Source organism: Amphiura filiformis, chromosome 20, assembly GCF_039555335.1.
Source record: "Amphiura filiformis chromosome 20, Afil_fr2py, whole genome shotgun sequence".
NCBI lineage: Eukaryota > Metazoa > Echinodermata > Ophiuroidea > Amphilepidida > Amphiuridae > Amphiura > Amphiura filiformis.
In genome coordinates this window covers 50,675,931-50,697,691 of record NC_092647.1, presented here as the reverse complement: position 1 = coordinate 50,697,691, position 21,761 = coordinate 50,675,931, and the positions used below count along the sequence as shown (strand labels likewise).

The following is a 21,761-nucleotide window of genomic DNA, read 5'->3' as shown; positions in this document are numbered from 1 at the left end:
TGATACCGGGGCCCTAACCCTAACCCACTAACCCTAATCCTATAGTTTGATCAGCTCGTAATAGATAATATAAGGCTTTTACCACTACGCCGAAAAGTAGACCAACGTTATCTTGTGTGTTAAAGAAAGTAGACAAAGTATAAGACTTGAATCAATAATTCGTGATGCTTCTGGCGAGATGTCACAAGAAAATTCTCAAAATAAAATATTTTGATATTAATCCGCGATGTTACGATCCACGATCTGATCAAAGTATAACCCACTATCACACTAACCCTAACCCTAACACTAACCCACTAAACCTAACATTAACCACTAACCCTAACCCTTACCCACTTACCCTAACCCATACCACAAAATAATAAACACTCCAAGTGGGCAAGAAAGGGCAAGAAAGCAAGATTGACCTTAATGTTACATTGCCCAAAAGCAATCTTAATGTAAAACAGAGGACGCTATTTACTATACTGCCTTATCTTCAGTCAATTATAGACTAATGGATTCAGTCGCAACAAGATTAAAGGGAACAGATGTGTACATGGACTGTGACCCCGGACTGTGACGTGTTATGCTCGCATAAATTATTATCATTGGTGTCTGCTTTATAACTGTTTTTGTGTTCTAATATTCTGTCTAACGCTATATTGCATCACCGCTATATATGCGACGTGTCATGTCAAAAGGAGGCACTTTTGGGCAGGTTATCAATTTTGAGGTTTTTACATATCTTAAATAATAGCGCCGTTTTCCCCAATGAAATCGGACATTCCTACGCGAAGATATCAGGTATTGAGTTCGTAAGTTATGGTATTATAAAATTGGAAATTAATATATCGGCCTTTAAAAATATTATTGACAGTGTTGAGAGTAGGAATTACCTTGAAAAATCTCTCAAAAACTACAAGATCCCAGTTATATTCCGGTCTGAAACTATCAGACAATATTCTAAACATTAATAACATCACAAATTCGCAACGAACCAAAATTGTAAAAAATATCACCCCGGGCAGATTTTTGGCTATTTCTCCATTTTCGACCCTGTCCAAAAGGGTCTCCTTTTGTTAAGACACGTCACATATGCGCATTTTGTTTAGTGATTAAACCAGCGATGATATACAGACATTAATTGCCGTTTATGAAGCATCTAAGTGGTGGGAACTGGTAACTTTCGGATGCATTTACATCTAAAGCTTCTGTTTTACTTGAAAATGTGACAAACTTATTTGTGGTGGGTTTTTTTATTCTATTTTAATGATCAAAAGTGTTATTTTCAACTTCAAAAGTATATTTTGCAGCCATTATCAGCGATTATATGATGTCTATGGATCGATTGCGTTGTAGGGGTTGGCGGTATCAGAAAGGTTAGTCAACAGTACCGCGATATGTTTGTGCTACTATCTAGATTTTTTTATAGGTCAACTCTTTTGTACACTACATACATCACTTTAACGAAATGAGACTGAAAAAGAATCATTTTTAACAGCCAGTATCGGCCCGCAAACTCAATAAACTGAATTGGTTCGTGTATAATGAAAATGCCATACCAGGAAAAGGACAGGTGCCTTGAAAAGCTTATCTCATGGAGAATTCGTCGGCTGTATTCCATAGTGGCGTATAGTGACTTTTGGTCATTTTTTTGAAAATTGGCACATATGTTTTTAATGATGTTTTCTTTCATTTGTCTAAGTCTCATCAGTCAAAAATAGCTAATTAATTAGTAATTAATTAATTAAATGTGGCGTATAGTTACAAAGTGAAATTTTTTGTTTTCCATAGTGGCGTATCGACCATACGCCACTTTTTATACACAGTTTATAATTATGAAATATCGGCAAAAATGAAAAACATTGTATGTCATAGTGGCGTACACGTCATAGTGACGTATCAGACCTATACGTCACTATGGAATACAAACGACGAAAAGTAACGCCATAAGGATTACACGGCGACCGAGGTGGCGTAAGGTTAACGTTAGGTTAGGGTATTGCGTTTTGCTTGTTTTCCATAGTGACGTATAGCTTTGTGCTTTTTGTTTTCAGTTTGCCAGCAATAGTATGTATTTATTTTTTTGAAAAATATATAACAATAAAATCTATTTAGTTTACTACAGAAATTTCACATCATTTACAAAATATAATGAATGTCTGATTTACACAACTCGATTTTAAATTGGCATTTCTTCAAACCCGATTTTCTCGAAAAGTTGTTTATTCGCGGCGCTATGGAATACAGACGACGAATTTTGCTTCATTCATTGAAAGGCCAATGTCTTATAAGCAATTCATTCATTCATTCACTCATCTTTTATTTCATTCATTTAAAATACATAAACAACAACAGACACAATGAGGAGGTACTCATAATGGCAGATGACCTGAATATAAGTACCCCTGGTCTAAATTATGTTTCAAAATACAACACCAACAAAATATACTCCAACATGTCAACATACAATCCCTTCACCCAACTCTGTCAAACTCTAAACAAAATAAACAAAAAGCAATTGATTACATTATACTATTTGTGACACGATCTGATCCACTCAGGCTAAAGTCGGACATTTTGAGAATTGAGTTTCTACCATATTACCAACTTGCTGATGTTGAATCCCCAGGTCTCTAGAATATGAACCTTTCATATATCCATGTTCTTTTTATTGTTTTTCTCCTCATATTTTGCCTATGTCTCGGAATCATTATTGCCGACATTAGCCTGATTGAACCAGATCTGGTCATATAACTTGCAATTTTGTATTGCATGATGAAATATAGTATTTTTTTTTGATTGACGTTAATTTCCGTTCATAACTTACTGCTCACTATAGATTTTTACCTTTTCGCGACTTCTAGAGGCTTTCTTGGCAGAGTGGTTTTGAATAAATAATCCTCTATTAAACGTAAGTATATTTACTACAGAATGTTGTTCCAACATTCGTTAAAATTCGGGCAACAAAGTAAACTGTTGCATAGTTACTCTAGACTCATACGCGTTTGGTTGCTGTGTATGTTGTTGCCTCCACTGCGATACATGTTTTTTATTTTAATTTCCAAGCAACTTAAACAATGTAATGCAAACTTGAAACAATAATGTTTGATTGATTTAAGATATAACAAGCATAACATACGTACTGTGGTAAATATCGGACTACTCTCTGTGTAAATCACTGCACTTGCAGTGGCGTGTCCAGCGGGGTTGAGGTGCTGTTAAAAATCATGTAAAATCAGCCGTTTTTTGGTGCTTTTAACCATTTAAGCCCCAGCATAACTCTGAAAAACCCTCTGAGCCCCCACCGGAACAGATCCTGGAAACGCCGGTGACTTGAGTAATATTACAAAACAAGTAACATCGCAACTTTATCATTAAATTCTCATGAATGAAATTAATTGCAAACGTAGTTCATGCAATGAATACTCCGTACACGTCAAAACCGTTGCATACATATTACGATTTTTATCCAACATTGAGTAACTATGTAACAGTTAACTTTTTTGAGCAAACGTTTACTACAGAATGTTGTTCCAAGTTTGGCCTAATCGTGGCACATTATACGTTGCTCAACGTTGGTTCAATTTTGGTCAGCAAAGTAAACTGTTGCATAGTTAATCTACACTCATACGTGTATGTTTGCTGTGTACAATGTTGCCTCCACTGCTATATTCTAATGTCCAAACAACTGAGGCAATGTAATTCAAACTTTAACACAATATATATAAACTGCTCATGTAGAAGATGGTGTGTACTGTTTCCCCGAGGTGATATTGAGACCATGGGGTCTCCAGTCTCAGAGGAAACAGTTCTCATCATCTCCCGAATAAAGAGCAGTCTATATTTGTTTTATACACCTTATACATTTTTTTCTGGCATCTGATTGGTTAAAAGCATTTTTGTATTAGGACCCTTGGCTTGCAATAAGCCTAGGCCAATTAAACCTATAAAGACATAGACAAAGAGACATAGGCTTAGCTAGGCTAGGGCTAGGCCGGTTGGATGACCAAAGCTTTATAATACGCTTATCATGAAAATGTTGCAATCTCTTCAACCGGTGTCATGGGACGAGTAGGTTGTTTGCTTCCAAATATTGCTCGCCTTTGCAAATTTGATTTGCTTTTTGGTGTCAGCAATATCTTTCCCTATAATTCCAAACAAATCATCATCTGTTAACTACGCTAAAACGAGAATTACTGGTCGATTGTACTGCAGTGGAATTTTATTCTGCTAGTCGCCATGATTTGTGTTCTGGTTCGAGATGTGCAGTAAGTACCATCTCTTCCACTGACTGTGCTCTTTCGCGTTACACATCCAAATTATTAGACTGTGTAAGAGTATATCACATGAACTATCGTAGGGTGATAGTAGCTTTAAGATGGGTGCTGTCACCCCGTGATAGGTATTATCACCCTGTTTGGTTTTTCCCTAAAAGCAGAAAATGGTAGAAATAACACATGTCATTTTAACCAATCAGCTGACCGAAAAATATGTATGAAGTGTTTAATAATGTTTGATTGATGTAAGATAGAAACATAACGTACGTAATGTGGTAAAAATTACAAACATCTTAACTCTTTCCCTCAAACTCTATTATATGCACGAAGCACGGCCATAGCTAATAATTTATTGTAAAACGAAACACTCGTTCTAAATCACAGTCAAATAGTCGTCAGTTAGATAAAAAAATATAGACCATACGCGCAGGAGATAATAATAAAATACAAAGTAATTCAGCCTGGTGACGGAGAAGTATAAGGAGATACTTCTGCTGCCTTTGTGTAAGGCTAAGTTACGCCCACTCTTTTCTTATCAATAATATATACTATTATTTAAATGGTATCATACCTCAAAATTATTATTCATCAGCGGAATGCGTGTGTGCTATTAAATCATTACTCAAGTACACTTGTTCTCACTCTATGGTTCGCTTACCTCAATCTTATCACTACACTAAAAACGAGTTATTACACCTTAAATATACATACTTATAGACATAATTATCTTAATGAAAAAACATAAAAATATATGTCTACATCAAGGCAGCATCAAGAACAGCATGTTAAAGATGTCGTTAGGTAAAGATAGCAAAATTAGCGAAGTTCAACGATCATTATCTTACATACTTTCTCTTGCATTTTAAAGAGTTAACTGATTCCTGAAAAATGTCTGTTTCTTTCAATAACCGCATTTTCTATCGCATTTTATGTTATTTAGGATGCAAAGGGCCAAGGGTCTAGGCCCATATGTATATACAATATATTTTTATATTACCAATTAAAGACAACATTTAATCTTAAAAAGAAAATGGTGTACAACCCGTTACTTTATCAAATAAAATGATATAATAAATACTGTTCATCAATACCTTCAGATGACTGTATGTAAGCGTTTAACAATATTGAAAGATTTATATATGATAATAAAAGTAACTCAATAGCTTTGGTTTAAAAAAAAATTAATATTGCATAAAGGGAACGGAGAGCAACGTTTACACAGCACTACTCTGAAAACGTTCCTACCCGATCCCTTAACATTTCAAAACTGTCAATTCCCTCAATAAAATTTAATTAATTTGCATTCACTTACAGCCTAATAAGAATAGTCAATCTTAAAATTCAGTTTCTAACTTTGTTTTGTATATAATCTGCATTAATTATCCACAAACCAATTGAGATACAAGATATCCGTTGCATTGTTCCGACATGGTACCGCGTTAGTATTCCAATCAGTAGCAGTGAGTAGTTGAGAATTATTCACCTGGAGAAAATGAAATTAGAATAATAATACTCTCAATAACCATGATTAAAATAATTGATGAGTGCATGGGAATCATAATAGTAAGAACACGTGTTTATTTGGTTCCAATTATTACAATGGGAGAACAACCCCTTTCTGAATTTCTATATTAAATGTAAATCCGTCTTTGCTGTTCAATTTGGTAAAACAAAATAACTATTATATTATATATTATACAGTAAGCCAAATAATTAAGGTACCAGTTACGTTTACCCCATGTATATCCTAAACAAAGGCCGATATGTCATTATTGGAACCAACAGCAAATAGCTACACCTTTTAGCTCGAATTTAAGACCTCATTTGTTGAAATTGTTCAAAAAATATAGACACAACGATCCAAAAATCCATGGAAGATGCAAATTTAAAAGTTGCAGTTTGCCACATTGCATGCCCTATTGATTTGTACACAAAGCGTTCGCGAACAAGAGAACTAGCGCCGCGCTTTCATTGATTAGCACGAAAAACTAGCGTCGTGCTTTCACTGATTAGAACACAAAAGTGCAAATTTTTTATTTCGTATCTTCATTAGGTTTTGGATCTGCAACTTTTAAATTGGCATCTTCCTTGGCTTTTAGGATCTGTGTGTCTTCTATTTCTTGAACAATTTCAACGAAAGAGGTCTTAAATTCGAGGTAAAAGATGCAGCTATTGTCTGCTGGTTGTTCCAATTATGATATATCTGTCTTTGTTTAGGATATGCAGGGGTGAACATATTAAACTTGTACCTTAATTATTAGGCTTACTGTGTGTTCTCTGTATTTGTCTTATATGTCCACCTCTGGCCTTCTTTGCCCTTTTAGACGGCACGCCATGCCAAATTAGTTTTATGCATTTAATTTTTATTTTAATATTTTATTTAACTTAAAAATGTATCTATGTTATGTTATGTATGTAATATATTGGCATGGAAACAAATAAATACCCTCTATTATCCAGTGATATCAAAAGAAGCACCAACATTCTGGGCATAATGTTCCTATGATTTCATAATCTAAGTCAACATTGGGATATGGTATTTTTCACTTCATTGTATGAAGGAAACCACTATTCTTGTCTTAATTATTAACAATATTGAATTCAATATCTCTTAGATACTTTATAGGAGCAAAGCATCTCTACTCTTATTGAATACACGTCAGTATAGGAGAAATAATAATTGGACACATTAACTATATTATAAATTTGTACTGATACATTATGGAACTTCCTCAGAAGAAGTAGTTTACCAGCATTTTTTCATGAATGAAAAAAAGGACCCGTAATCAAATGATGCACTAAAATATACTAGACTCAGGAAGAAAAGAGCAAGGTACGCCAACTTGACGTGGGGAAACAAGCAAATTACAGGCAAAAACAGCAAATGTAGGCATTAGAAGTAGGTTAAGTTCGATTGCCAAAAATTACCAGTTCCAAGGCCCACAGAAGTCCTAAACCAACTAAATAACATGGATCAATGGGAATACAAAAGTGCACTAGAACAAGTGATGAAAATCACTGTGCACATAAACAGACATGATAAACCAAACAACCAAAAACAGACACAGTTCAATGACCAAAAATTGCCAATCCCAGAGCCCACAGAGGTGTAGGTAAAACAGTACAAAGGTACACTGGAAGTGATGAAAATCGCTTTGCACATAGCAAACAACCAAACCAAACGGACAAAAACAACTGAGGTTTCGAGCATATAAACAAAATATTACATGAAACAGTGAAAACTGCATGCTGTAATTTAAAAAAATTCAAATCAAAAACTTAAGGCAAGTTCACATATGGTGGAGAATTAGCTTTGATAAAGTTAAGACACGCCTTATTTTGCTCTGAGCTTGTTGTCTTGTTTGCTACTTAGGTAGCGTCTAGTCTGTATTTTACTTGTTTGGTTTCCAACATCACGTTGGTGTACCTTGCTCTTTTTCTTTCCAGTTGTTCATATTCAAGGTATCTTCTTGTATCATTTATTGATCTTTGATGTGTTTTGCGTCCTCGTCCGTTGGATTCACCATTACCCTCTTTTAGACTCATGTCAGTGTACTAAACATCTTTTTTTTAAAAGTAACTACCCCCCCTTAAATAATGGCCATTATTCACAACGGGGCTATTGTATTACAAATCTGTCAACTGAGTTGGAAGCAGAATTTATTTTTGCGCATTTTGACACCTCATTTGATACGATAGCCCAGAAAACAATAAAACACCGGTCAATTTAATATAGTGAGGTCCAGATTTGAAAGTTGCACTTACATACAAATTTTTACAATACAAAACACCCAGATATCGTTACACCGATTTCCTTCCATTACACTGAATACAAAATCAATACAATTTACTGCAACTTTCAAATCTTGGGTTACATTGATTTAAATGTACGCTGTGACGTCAATATTTAGTCAATTGCTACAAATGAGGTGTCAAAATGTGCAGACATAAATTCTGCTTCCAACGCATTTTACATATTTGTAATACAATCATTCGTTTAAAAAAGTAACTAACCCTCCCCCTTAAATAATGGCCATTATTCAAAACGGGGCTATTGTATTACAGTCTGTAAACTGAGTTGGAAGCAGAATTTATTTTTGCGCATTTTGATACCTCATTTGATACGATAGCCCAGAAAACAATAAAACACCGGTCAATTTAATATAGTGAGGTCCAGATTTGAAAGTTGCACATACATACAAATTTTTACAATACAAAAACACCCAGATATCGTTACACCGATTTCCTTCCATTACACTGAATACAAAATCAATACAATTTACTGCAACTTTCAAATCTTGGGTTACATTGATTTAAATGTACGCTGTGACGTCAATATTTAGTCAATTGCTACAAATGAGGTGTCAAAATGTGCAGACATAAATTCTGCTTCCAACGCATTTTACATATTTGTAATACAATCATTCGTTTAAAAAAGTAACTAACCCTCCCCCTTAAATAATGGCCATTATTCAAAACGGGGCTATTGTATTACAGTCTGTAAACTGAGTTGGAAGCAGAATTTATTTTTGCGCATTTTGATACCTCATTTGATACGATAGCCCAGAAAACAATAAAACACCGGTCAATTTAATATAGTGAGGTCCAGATTTGAAAGTTGCACTTACATACAAATGTTTACAATACAAAAACACCCAGATATCATTACACCGATTTCCTTCCATTACACTGAATACAAAATCAATACAATTTACTGCAACTTTCAAATCTTGGGTTACATTGATTTAAATGTACGCTGTGACGTCAATAGTTAGTCAATTGCTACAAATGAGGTGTCAAAATGTGCAGACATAAATTCTGCTTCCAACGCATTTTACATATTTGTAATACAATCATCCGTTTAAAAAAAGTAACTAACCCTCCCCCTTAAATAATGGCCATTATTCAAAACGGGGCTATTGTATTACAGTCTGTAAACTGAGTTGGAAGCAGAATTTATTTTTGCGCATTTTGACACCTCATTTGATACGATAGCCCAGAAAACAATAAAACACCGGTCAATTTAATATAGTGAGGTCCAGATTTGAAAGTTGCACTTACATACAAATGTTTACAATACAAAAACACCCAGATATTATTACACCGATTTCCTTCCATTACACTGAATACAAAATCAATACAATTTACTGCAACTTTCAAATCTGGGTTACATTGATTTAAATGTACGCTGTGACGTCAATATTTAGTCAATTGCTACAAATGAGATGTCAAAATGTGCAGACATAAATTCTGCTTCCAACGCATTTTAGAGATTTGTAATACAATCATCCGTTTTTGAATAATGGTCATTATTTAAGGGGGGTTAGTTACTTTTTTTGAGATGTTTATTTCATCTCTACATGACTGATCAAGGATAATCCGTGGTGACCACCGAAGAATTGTCACGCTAGTTAAAAAGCAGCATTTTCAATGGGTTTAGATGCAAATTTAAATCTGCATCTTTTTCATCCGAAAGATCACCCATGGCAACACATATTGGGTTATTACCACAAACTTCATCTCAGTTTTAAAATTTGATGCAAATATATTTCTTCTGGTAATGAAGGGTGTAATTACTTTTGTAATGTGTAAATATGACCATCCACCACGAATGTGCTGTTGTAAAATAAACATAGAAAACAAAGGATTCTACTTACTGTTTTACTGATTTAAAATGTAAAATATAATTGTAAAGCTTTTCTTGTTTTGTTTTGTAAATACCTTTCTTAGTTGGGGATCCAAAGGTGGTAAATATTGAGGGGTCGACATAGAGATCTATACAGGGTTTAAGAAGTGTTCTTAGTCAATTGAGGTACTGATTCATAAATGTGGTGGAAAGTCCTTAAATTTGGCATTAAAGAGGCACTGTATGATTTTTAAACATATTTTTCATGGAAATCTATTATAGACAGCCTTCTATATAAATATTATGGTTTGGGTTAGCATAGTCGAAGCAACGTATTGATTTGTTTACCTTCACAAATTGTATTCTTTTGGATGAAAATATAAATCTGCGGTTGAATAATAAACATCTTCAGTCCTGTCGTTTTTATGTCTATCCATTGCCTTGTCTCTTGTGTATTTCTGTAAAGACACATTTAAAACAGTTAACAATTGGTTTCAATAGAGTAGAATAGTACAAACAAATAGCATAGGGCTATATTTTGTTTTGAATTGTTATTTCATGTATGCATCAAGAACAGTGAAGTTGTATCGTCATGATCATAACAATATGTATCAATGTATCAAAATGATGGGTACCCATCAATATTCAGTGAGCATGGCCAAGGCAGCCGCATCAAAATACAGCATATCATCCGCCTAATTTGTATATTCATGTAATAAAAGGTTATAAAGGTATAAATTTGAGTCATTTTAAGAGGATTTAATTTTCAATTTGGACGAAGCAGACGTTTTGTTAGGCAACAAAGCTGATGGGTACCAATCATTTTGATACAGCTTATATACAGTAAGCCAAATAATTAAGGTACCAGTTACGTTCACCCCACGTATATCCTAAACAAAGGCAGATATGTCATAATTGGAACCAACAGCCAATAGCTGCATCTTTTAGCTCGAATTTAAGACCTCATTCGCTGAAATTGTTCAAGAAATAAAGCCACGACGATCCAAAAACCCAAGGAAAATGCAAAGTTGCAGTTTGCCACATTGCATGCTCTATTGATTTGTACACAAAGCGTTCGCGAACAAGAAAACTAGCACCGCGCTTTCATAGATTCGCACGAAAAAACGCGTCGTGCTTTATATATACAATTATTAGAACACAAAGTGAAACAATTTATTTCGTATCTTCATTAGGTTTTGGATCACCGTTGTCTTAATTCTCAACCAATTTTAACAAATAAGGTCTTAAATCAGAGCTAAAGAGTACTGGTATCGCCTGCTTGTTTTAATTTTGACACATTTGTCTTTATTTCGGATATACAGGGGTGAACACAACTGGTACCTTAATAATTATTTTGCTTACTGTATACACAAAACGTATCCGAAAACTTAAAACGAAAGCAATATCTGAAACGTAAATTACCAATTAAAGTAATCATATGAAACGAAGGAACTTTATTTCCCCAAGTTATTGGTGTAGTATCGTTGTTTGGAAATATATAGTATTTTGATAATTGAAAACGCAATTTTCCTATACCAAAGTTGAATTCAATTATATATAAAATTATCCTTTCGGAAAAACATATCGTCAGCCTGTTACGATAATTGCCTTCGACGGTTTTGGTAATTTTGAGAACAAAGTACAAAATATGGTTCAAGTACGCATTTAAATATATTTATTCACTATAAATCTTGGCACGAGAACATATGATAATGAGAAATAGCCATTATAAACAATGTGTAGCCCATCTTATTCTACATCCTGTACGCCAATTTTTATTGAATCGTAAAAAACATATGATAATGAGACAAATTAATAGGAATAATCAGAAATAATTAGGTTGATTAGGTAACTGATGCCTGCTTGATCCATATTTTGTACATCGTTCTCAAAATTACAAAAAATGACATAGACAATTATTGTAGCAGGGTGACGATATGTCGAAATCCACAATGTTTTTGCAAGAACTAAAAAAAAAGATCTTAGAAGATTTCACTATAGGTGATGCTTTCAAGGAAAATCAGTCTGAACTCGGAAATAATAATTTTGAGATATAGCCAAACAAAGGAAATATTTCCTTTTGTTCCCTGTTGTTTTGAAAACTCTTTAATTGCTCATATCTTTGGATCTGGTTGTTTAATTTCAATGGGGTTTTGTGCAAAATGCAGCTTTGCAAAATAATGCTTTTTACTATAACCCTATAAGAAACTGAAAATTGATATTTCCGAGTTCCGACTGATTTTGCTTGATCCCATCACATATATGTCAGGATAAATCCACGTAAATGTGACTCTTATGATTGATGATACTGGTGCAATTAGGGTTACGTAATATTGTGATCTTTTCAGCATTACTAATTTCTGGCATAAATGTAACATCAGCTTTTTCAAGGCCAGATGTATAAGTGAAAGGTTAATTGATGCAGTGAATTATGCCCGCACGACTGATGTTTGCCTTCATGAGAAGCATAATAATTGGAGGTATTGAGGAAAACCTCATAATTTCATAAGTAAAGCAATTTTGATACCAGTTTTACAACAAATCTGGTACCCGTTGTGATATGAAATGGTATAAATCAGACAGCCTTCGAAACCTAATTACAACCACGAAATCGCATGAGTAGGGCAGATGGTTTTAAAATCACAACAAATCTGCGAATAGTACCCACATAATGTCAATTTGCGCGAAAAGCGGACGCAATTTATAACTGTACTTTTTTAGTCAAAACTGCACAAAAATCACAAGAAAATGGCATTTAAATAAATGAATTAGATAGCAAATTAAGTGATGATATTGTTCATAGATATTAAATATCCATGGGTCATGTAGTCTTCACACCAATATGCAGTTTCTACTTCATTTAGTGTTAAAGAAATAAGTAGTTAATGTGACATTTTGGGGTAAAAAAACAAATGACAAAAATAGAATAGAACGCGCGGGTTACAAGATTGACAACATGGCAGAGAACACTCCCCTGACTCTTCTGAAAATTTTGAAATTATGATTTGTGCATTTAATATATCTGTCCTACGAAACCGTTGAATAGAGTGATTTTGGGTACATGGCCTCCATACTGCTAACCCTTTACTATTCCAGAAAATAGATGCACACCCCTATAGAGGAGTTTGGATATCCGGACTTTTGTCCAGTCGTGACTGTTGGAAATCCAGACTTTTAAAGTGTCCAAAGGCGAAAAAATCCAGCAGAAAAATAGTTCAAAATCAGAAATCCTCAATTTGAGAGCTCATTTTGGACATTTCCGTAATTTTTCCTTCATTTTATTGGATATCCAGGCTTTTTCAAGTGACATTTGCAACTGGAATTCCAGCCGTTTTCAGAAAGCAGACTTAGAAATCCAGATATTTCTTTGATTGAAAAGTTACTCCTCTATAGGGGGTGTGTATTTATTTTCTGGAATAGCCCAATGTTACGTTTTGATGCAAACCACGTGAAAATTCAACTCTACGTTAACAAACTACAGGTAATTTATCACTTGCTGGTAACACTATAATTTGAGCACTTTATTTTCAATAAATCAAAATCAATATTAATTCTTTATTGATCATGTCACATATCATGATGTAATGACACTTGTACATTGACATAGCTTACCCGAAGAAGGAAACTAATGTTTTGGTTGTCTTGATCTGCAGAACTACTTTCGTTATCTTCCCATTCTCCAGTCTGAATATTCTGCATGAATAAATGCATTAACACGCGTTATTTTCATATTAAAGATGAAAAGTAGCAGAAATGATTATATTTTCACCAATTTTCAAGAAATATTCACAATCGACGGATGAAACAAAAACCAATGTATTATGCGATTACACCCCTCGGTGCTAATTTATAAATAGCACATATTTCGCTCAATAATCTCGTTTTTGAAATGTCGTAAACATGGTAAACAATATTCTTTGCACACTAAGTAAAATCTCTCGTTTCCGGACTATTTTAACTAGTTCGTGATTTGGGGCTACATCTACGATTGAAAAAGATATTTATAGGCATTTGTATACATTAAATAGATTCCAGCTGCATATACTTTTGCATTATTGTATTTGGTAATAATTATTGTTAATAGAAGTAACATTTAGATTTTGAGCCATGATTTGATTCCATTTATTTGAAAATCCAAGGAGCTCGCCTTATCAACAATTTTTATCAGGTGTTTAAATAAAGTAACAATAATAATAATAAGGTATAGAACACAACGAGGAGAGTCGAAACAGGAATATTAGACGATGTCTGATTTAGAATGATAGAAGTGTTTAAGTAACTTGTAGCGAACGTTTATTATTTTATGTTCTTGTTTGGTTCTATGTCTGAAGACCGGCGTCAGTATTGTATTTTCAGTATATTACCTTTTGGCAACTGAGTATCCTGTAGAGGTAGAATGAATTAGAACTGATGGACGGGTATGACATTTTGGCACATGTCTCACAATTTTAAACACCAGTAATGTCGTAAGGTACGTTATTTTCTGACAATTTTCTGTACACAATTAAACTTTTAACCACAATACCAATTGAAATGTTGCTATACATACAGTGTCCCAGGGAAAATTACCGGGTGAATGAATTTGAACATAATTTGAGAAATAGCCATTATAAACAATGTGTAGCCCATCTTATTCTACATCCTGTACGCCAATTTTTATTGAATCGGCTGACTTGTTGCGAAAAAGTGAGCAATTACGTAACACATGTTTCAATTCACTTCATACCATGTTTGAAAGAAAGATCATTCAACACAATGCACGCAAGTGGTTAACATCTCAATGGCTTTATTTTTTGTGTGAAATCCTTTTCGGTTATCTTAAGGGAACTGGAATGAGCGTTTTGAGCGTTTCGACAGTATTTTTTGTGGGACATGAGAGCACATCAGACATATCGAAGTGCATTCTGAATACGAAGAATGTCTTTCTTATATCAAATAATTTCCACTTTTTGAAATTCATGATATAATACAAATTTTATGACAAATTATTAAAATTTGAAGTTTTTCACATTTTTGATATATATATTCGAGTACTGTTAAATATCAAAAATATCAATTTTTAATCATTTGCAATACAATGTGTATTACATTGCGAATTTCAAAAAATAAAAATTATTTGATATCAGAATAGAAGGACATTCTTCGTATTCAGAATGCAATTCGACATGTCTGATGTGCTCTATTGTCCCACAATAAATACTGTCCAAACGTTCATACCCCATCCTTAAACAACCTGTGAGGTTTTGTTAAATGGAAAATAATGCACGATATTAAAAATGAAAGCTTACATGTAAGTTGATGCTTGGTACTTAATTATTGCATAAATATTTATTGCATAAAGAATTCCAGCTGGCTAACAAATTTTAAACATGTTTAAAAATGTTTTTGGATATTTCCAAGAAATGGTAATAAATAATTTAAATCTTTTAAAAACATCAACGTAATGTTGCATGATATCAAAAATCACATGTACGGCTGTAGGCACTTGATCATTGCAGTTCGTTCTTGGTTCAAATGTACTTCAGAGAGTTAAAGTGTAACATATTGCACAACATAAAGAACTAGAGCTGGAAATATTCCAATTGCAGAAATCACAGTTTTTCTCGGACAAAATGTTGATTGAAATATTGTCAGGAATAATGTCAATGCAAAAGTTTTAGCTTTACTTTAACTTCAATCGTTAATATTGCACAGTATCAAAAATCAGAAACTACCTCATCACTTAATCATGTCTTTTTTGTTTAACAAATTGCATAAAGAATTAAAGCTGTTAATTTTATAGGTAACCAATTTCAGGAATACATGTTAAGTTTCTTATAATTCAACTTCTATAACAATGTGAAGCAAATCAAAAGTTTAAAGTAAATCAGACTAAATTTAATGAGATACACAAGCTTCAGGAAGGGGTGAGCGAATAGTGCCTGTTGATCAAACTTGAAAAATGAAATGCATTTATGCGGACATTATGTAATCGCTCATTTCTTCGCAACCAATCAACTAAATCAAATCGAATTTGCATATATGATGCCCAATAAAAAGTGCTCTCGACTTATGTCCATAGCACCAGAAACAGTTGAAAAGATTTGAATCCAGACCATTTACGCGTGTAAATCACAAATCTGCCATCACTGATCACGTGGCCTCTACTAATCATAACATCAATTGGGAGGTCATTGATCATGAAGCCGATAAGACTACCAGGTGGCTAAAAGAAGCCATTTGGATCCGCAGAAAAGGACATGACACTCTAAACAAGGACGAGGGTGGCTACATACTCAACAACAACTTTAATCAACTCATCACGCCCTCCACGGTGCTCTCTGTTGTTCATAAATGGAAATAGTCAAAAGTGATGAGTTGCCAGTCTGATGAAACGTCACTAAAATGTGAGTACAACACCATAATTTTAAAATCTTTCTCATTCTGATATATAGGCAATTATAGCTGGTGAAAGAAAAAAAAATAATAATAAAACATATAGGCTATATTCAAAGTTTATTGATCAAAGTTTCAACAATTTATCTTGTAATTTTTAAATTATGGTGTCAATTTAAGGCTATCATTTTAGGGCCGATGTTGGTAGCCTTAACTCGAAAATTTTAAAATGATGTTTATCGGCACGCGGCATTTGCATCGACAGAATATTGCTAGATACAATAGGATAGAATCGTCTTGTAATACTTACCATCTCGACTTTGTCGTATATATCAGCAGAAAGTATTCTATGTAAAGGATGCTGTGAGCGTTCTGTTAAGTAAAATATAATCAGTTAAAAATGAAAAAATTATTTTGTAAAATATTTGTTGTTAATTAGTTAATCACCTTCTTTGAACAGGTATATTTATGTAGTATTTAATATAAATGAGTTTAAACGATTTTAAGAGCCAATTCAAGAACCCATATATTCAATTATAAAATTAGTCATACTTCAATTGAGTCATTAGACACCTTTATAAGTGAATTATAAATTAACAGGCATCTCTCAAATATTAGCATATTAACCCTACCAACATCAGGAATTTAATGTAAGGGGAAAAGCCAACTGTTCGTCCCCATTTGTCAATTTTTGTTCCACGTGCACTCATTTTAAGAGCTCTTTACTCTTTTTTATCCCTAAAAACCGGGGATCATCCTCCCCCGGCTAAGCCCCTGAATAGAATCACTATCACTTTCATATTGTTCACACAGCCCTAACTTCCAACTTATTTGAATGGAAAAACTACAAAAGTTGTACCTGCGTTAACCTTTGTGAAGTCTTTGCATTGTGACAGGCATTCCATAATCATTTTCTTTCTTTGTATTATTATTTTTTGTGATTCCAGTATACACTTTTGATAAAAAATATCCAGTAACCTTTATTGGGACAAATAGGTATTCAAATCCATTCAGCGCTTTTTGTGAAATACATTTTCAAACATAGAGCCTGTAATCTAAGTTGTGCAGTACTGTCATTCTCGGGTTTAAATACCTATTTGGAGGGTGCCTGGTTACTGATTGCTGTGATGTGAAAAGATTAAATTGAAAATACTTACTGCCCATTTGTGAACTGGCACATTTTAATATGAAATTTCGGCACCTCTCGAATGACCAATCTTGATGATATGTGGAGAAAACAAAAAGGATTTATAAACAGTGATGTGATAGTTCTTAACAAAGTTAACAGCAGTTATTTAGTGAAATATCGTAAAAATTACATATTCAGGATGACCCCTTACAAGCATGTGCCGCTTGGGTCATCTACGAGCATCTTGGTTTTATTCACTTTTTGTTTCTTTTTTGTGTTGTAATTGGAACTACAACATTGCGATATTGACTAAACACCTCAGCAAAAGTTTGGAAAGTGTTTCAAGCATCTATATCTCAGATTACAAAGTTTTGAATTGAATCAATTACTGGAACTTACATTTATTGCAACTTGCTACGTTGCGTCTGAACCCATCAGACTTCATCAGGCAACTGACCCGCTGTGCTGGTCATGTGACACTTTGAGACGGCTAGGGATCGTCTTGATGGCCCAGCCCAGCGGGTCAGTTGCCTGATGAAGTCTGATGGTTTCAGACGCAACGTAGCAAGTTGCAATAAATGTAAGTTCCAGTATTTGATATAATTCAAAACTTTGTGATTTTAACGACTGGATGACTGAGAATATTCACTATTTATATCTCAGATTATTTGTGACATGTTCACATCGTATTGCATATCAATGGATAGCTACTTTCTTTCCCTTAACAGTGATATCACATTTTGAAACCATCACCTTTTTCACGCCTGGATACACGTCTTGTGAATGTAGTGTGGTCTCAAACAAAATGTGCCAAATTGCCCATTATTCTGTGCAGCAAACTGCAATCCCTTATCTTCACAAGGATTTATAGGCGCTACCGCCCCAAAAGCAACACATTTGGAAGTATAGTACAATTTCTTCACATTTTTCGCCCTATTTTCTTTACTAATTCTTTTTGCCGTCCCTTCTTCTTCCGCCGACCCTGTTTTTGCCGCCCCTTCTTCTTTCCGCCGCCCCTTCGATTTGGCCGCCCCCTGCTTTGACCCCGGGGGGCTGGCGCCCCCAAATCCCCCCCCCCCCCAAATACGCACATGGTGCCAGAGTAGACAATGTAACCAAATTGAAAGACCTGTGACAAATCCTGGTTGAAGATTAGAATGCCATCCTACAGCAACGTGTGACCAGCATGGTGAGCAGCATAAGGAGGAGGTGCTTGTCTGTTGTGGCATCATATGGATTTTCACCCGCTATTGAGGTTAGTGACCAGTGCCGGGGACCAGTGTTGTTTGAGCACAGAATAATGATCAATTTAGTTCATTCTGTTTGAGACCCCACGACATTCACAAGACGTGTACTCAGCCGTAAAAAAATGCGATTGTTTCAAATGTGGTGTTGTTCTAAAGGGGAATAAAGTATCTGATAAAGTAATTAATATGCAACACGTTATGCATATCATTTTGTAAGCGCTCTTTTTACAACGTCATAGTTCATTGAATTTACAACCGTATGACAAAACAGCCGAAAATAGTTAGTTTTTGCACAAGATTTGCAATTTAAAGAGAATTGGCCATTGCTCATTCTAGTGATGCTAGTATATTGGCAATATAAGTGTGCTTTTTCCTTTAATGACATAAAATCTGAAAAAAATTGTAAGGAACACTTGAGGTTTTGACTTTTAAAACCTACATTTTGGTCAAAAATGTGTTGTGTCAGTAGTTTTCAACAGATTTACTACATTTGCCTTGCTATAACATTGAGTTGCGTTATCTGTTAACCTAATGACGAAAAGTGTTTTAGGGTGAAGTGTTAGCTTTCGTTTGATATAAACATTCTCCACCCACAGAGTAGAAAATTTTAAACGAATTATTGTCACTGGCTGGATGGAAGCTATGACATATGATATCAGGCATAAACGAAATTATTGCCGTAAACAAAGATTAAAATTAAACCAAACAAATCTCACCACTAGGAGCAGTATAAACACTTAAGAAAAAAGGTTAATAACATGATGGAAAAAATCTAAACAAGAATAGTATGCTATCATCATTGAAGGCTGAACTGGAAAAATAGAGATATGTTGAGTGTCTTAGTTTATGATTTATTCAATTATTTCTCATTAAAAGTAAAATGGCGGATGTTGTGTTCTTACTCAAATGAAATCAACATAATTCAGAATTAATGGAAAACTATTTTTGAAAATATTACACGAAAGAAATTGGTGCTGTTTACAAAAATATGAACAATTGTCAAAATTGACAGTTTCGAAAAAAAAACCAGCATTATTATAATTTATAAATTATCGGCTTTCTGTTTTCAGTGTAATTTAGCATTGTCTTTCTGGTGCACCTTATTTTGAAATAAAAATTTCTACTATAGTGTTCAAAACTTTTTTTTTCAAAAAGGAATAATTTCACTTGTGTCCGAAAAAAAACCCAAATACATAGAAAACACAGTAAAAAAGAATAAAACCAAAACAGTTTTATATTTTAACATACGATATGTTTCATTTAGCAGAAAATAATATTAATCAAGAAGTGCAACATCCTTATTTTTTTCAGAGATATACAAATATGGATTGAATCCCTTTTGGAAACAAGCTCTTCATGTGTTCTAAATAAATAGATTTGATAATGCTGGTTTTTGACAGTGTCAGTGTTTTTTGCTTTTTTTCATTTGCATTATAAGTTCGGATAGTGACGTCTGCACAGTATTTTGTGGGACCTCAAGGAACATCAGATACACCATGCATTACATAGTAAATACGAGGAATGTCCTATATCAAATATTTTTTTTTTTTAATTTGAAATTTGAAATTCGCAATATGATTATCAAAAAACTGTCCATCAAATGAAAGTGTTGACCTTTCGTATTGAAGATATGCATCAATTTTCATTTAAAAAAAACTATAAATTATAAAAATATTTAAAAAAATAAGTACATATCATTTGATTTACTTCGAGGATTGTTAAATATCAAAAATATTTAAAAAATATACATTTTTAATAATTTGTCCTAAAATTTGTATTATATCGCGAATTTCTAAAAACCGAAATTATTTGATATCGGAAGGATATTCCTCGTATTCAGAATGCAATTTGGTGTGTCGCATGCGCTCCCAGACCCCCAAAACACCGCAAAGGTGGGTGACCGAGCCCTTAAAGGGTGATATTTTCCATCCCCTTGACCTATTCTGCAGGATGAGATTTTTTCGTTAGTAGTCTACTCGAGGGAAAGAATAAATTACGAGTATACCATTAACCTCGAGCACTAAGTAACTCTTAACCAAATTAGTTTTTCTATAAACTCTTGTCGCCGATATTAAGAAAACGCTCTTCAGAAGAAAATTATTTAACATTTTTGCCCTGATTACGATTTTTCGCAGTTTACTTTGTATGAGAAGCACCTTGAAACAAATTGCCTTGATTTAATAATTGCAACTGTACTCAGAGGTGTATTGGACAAAAACACTGTCAATTTATGTGTACAGCTGGGGAGTTTCCATAACCATAAGGAATAGTTGTAACCATGTAGGATGTTTCGTTACCTAGGAAACATCACAACATAGGTTGTGGTCAACAGGCTGTTGTTCATTGACCTTCATTAGCCAATTTTGTCAATAACGAAGCATTTTAGACAGTGCAAACAATTCCTTCTTTGACTTATTTTTATATGACGAGCAATTTGAGAACATCTGTGTTGAAATCGGAGTGTTTTTAATTTTAGCACCTGTGAGGCCAAAAAACTCACCCCCAAGATTATTATAACTCAAGAACGTTATGTTGCAGGTAGGTCAAACTATACTTTTGCTGAATCCTTGCAATGAGAGAAATAATTTGGTGTGTCTGTTAACCAGATCTGAGCAACTTTGAAATGTGACCACTGTGTTGACATTTAACCTTGTATATGGCCGGAGTGCCAGGAATTATTTTTGTTAACATCTTGAATGTGTTATATGCCAATAAAAGAAGATAAAGAATTGATTTGGTAAAGTCCTGGCAGATGCACATTAAACCGTGGTATGTACTGGACTAAATTACATGGTCCCCATATAATCCATTAAGGGTATACGAGGTATTGTTGGTCGAAGCAGCCAAAAAAATCCATATATTATTAAAAAATAACACAATGGTGTTTTGCAAAAGTTCATTCTAAAATCATATACACCAGGCACAAAAAGAAACTCGTCAGTTATATTCATCCTTGCTGTTCAATAACTTGATAATTTTGGATTATTCTGAAATATACATTTTGTTAATTGGACTTTTCTGTCTCATTTGACACCCTGTTCGTGAATATTGAGCAAGAATTGACCAAGATACCGTAGAATTCCGTCTACAAGCATATATGCCTCTAAGCGGGGTATTTTTTG

The 21,761-nt window shown here is 34.0% G+C and overlaps 1 protein-coding gene across 2 annotated transcripts in view; it reads right to left on the bottom strand.

Moving 5' to 3' along the window:
• Positions 1–2,288: 2,288 nt before the first annotated feature.
• The window catches only part of LOC140141947 (uncharacterized), a 35,939-nt gene continuing 16,466 nt past the window's right edge, over positions 2,289–21,761 (bottom strand). For both annotated transcript variants that reach the window (XM_072163837.1, XM_072163838.1), the window contains 5 exons: positions 17,421–17,480; positions 16,574–16,635; positions 13,501–13,581; positions 10,237–10,346; positions 2,289–5,745 (listed from right to left, as the gene is read on the bottom strand). In XM_072163837.1, coding sequence (XP_072019938.1) covers positions 10,239–10,346; positions 13,501–13,581; positions 16,574–16,635; positions 17,421–17,480 — 311 coding nt within the window. In that variant the 3' untranslated portion in view covers positions 2,289–5,745; positions 10,237–10,238. The remainder of the gene's footprint in view (positions 5,746–10,236; positions 10,347–13,500; positions 13,582–16,573; positions 16,636–17,420; positions 17,481–21,761) is intronic.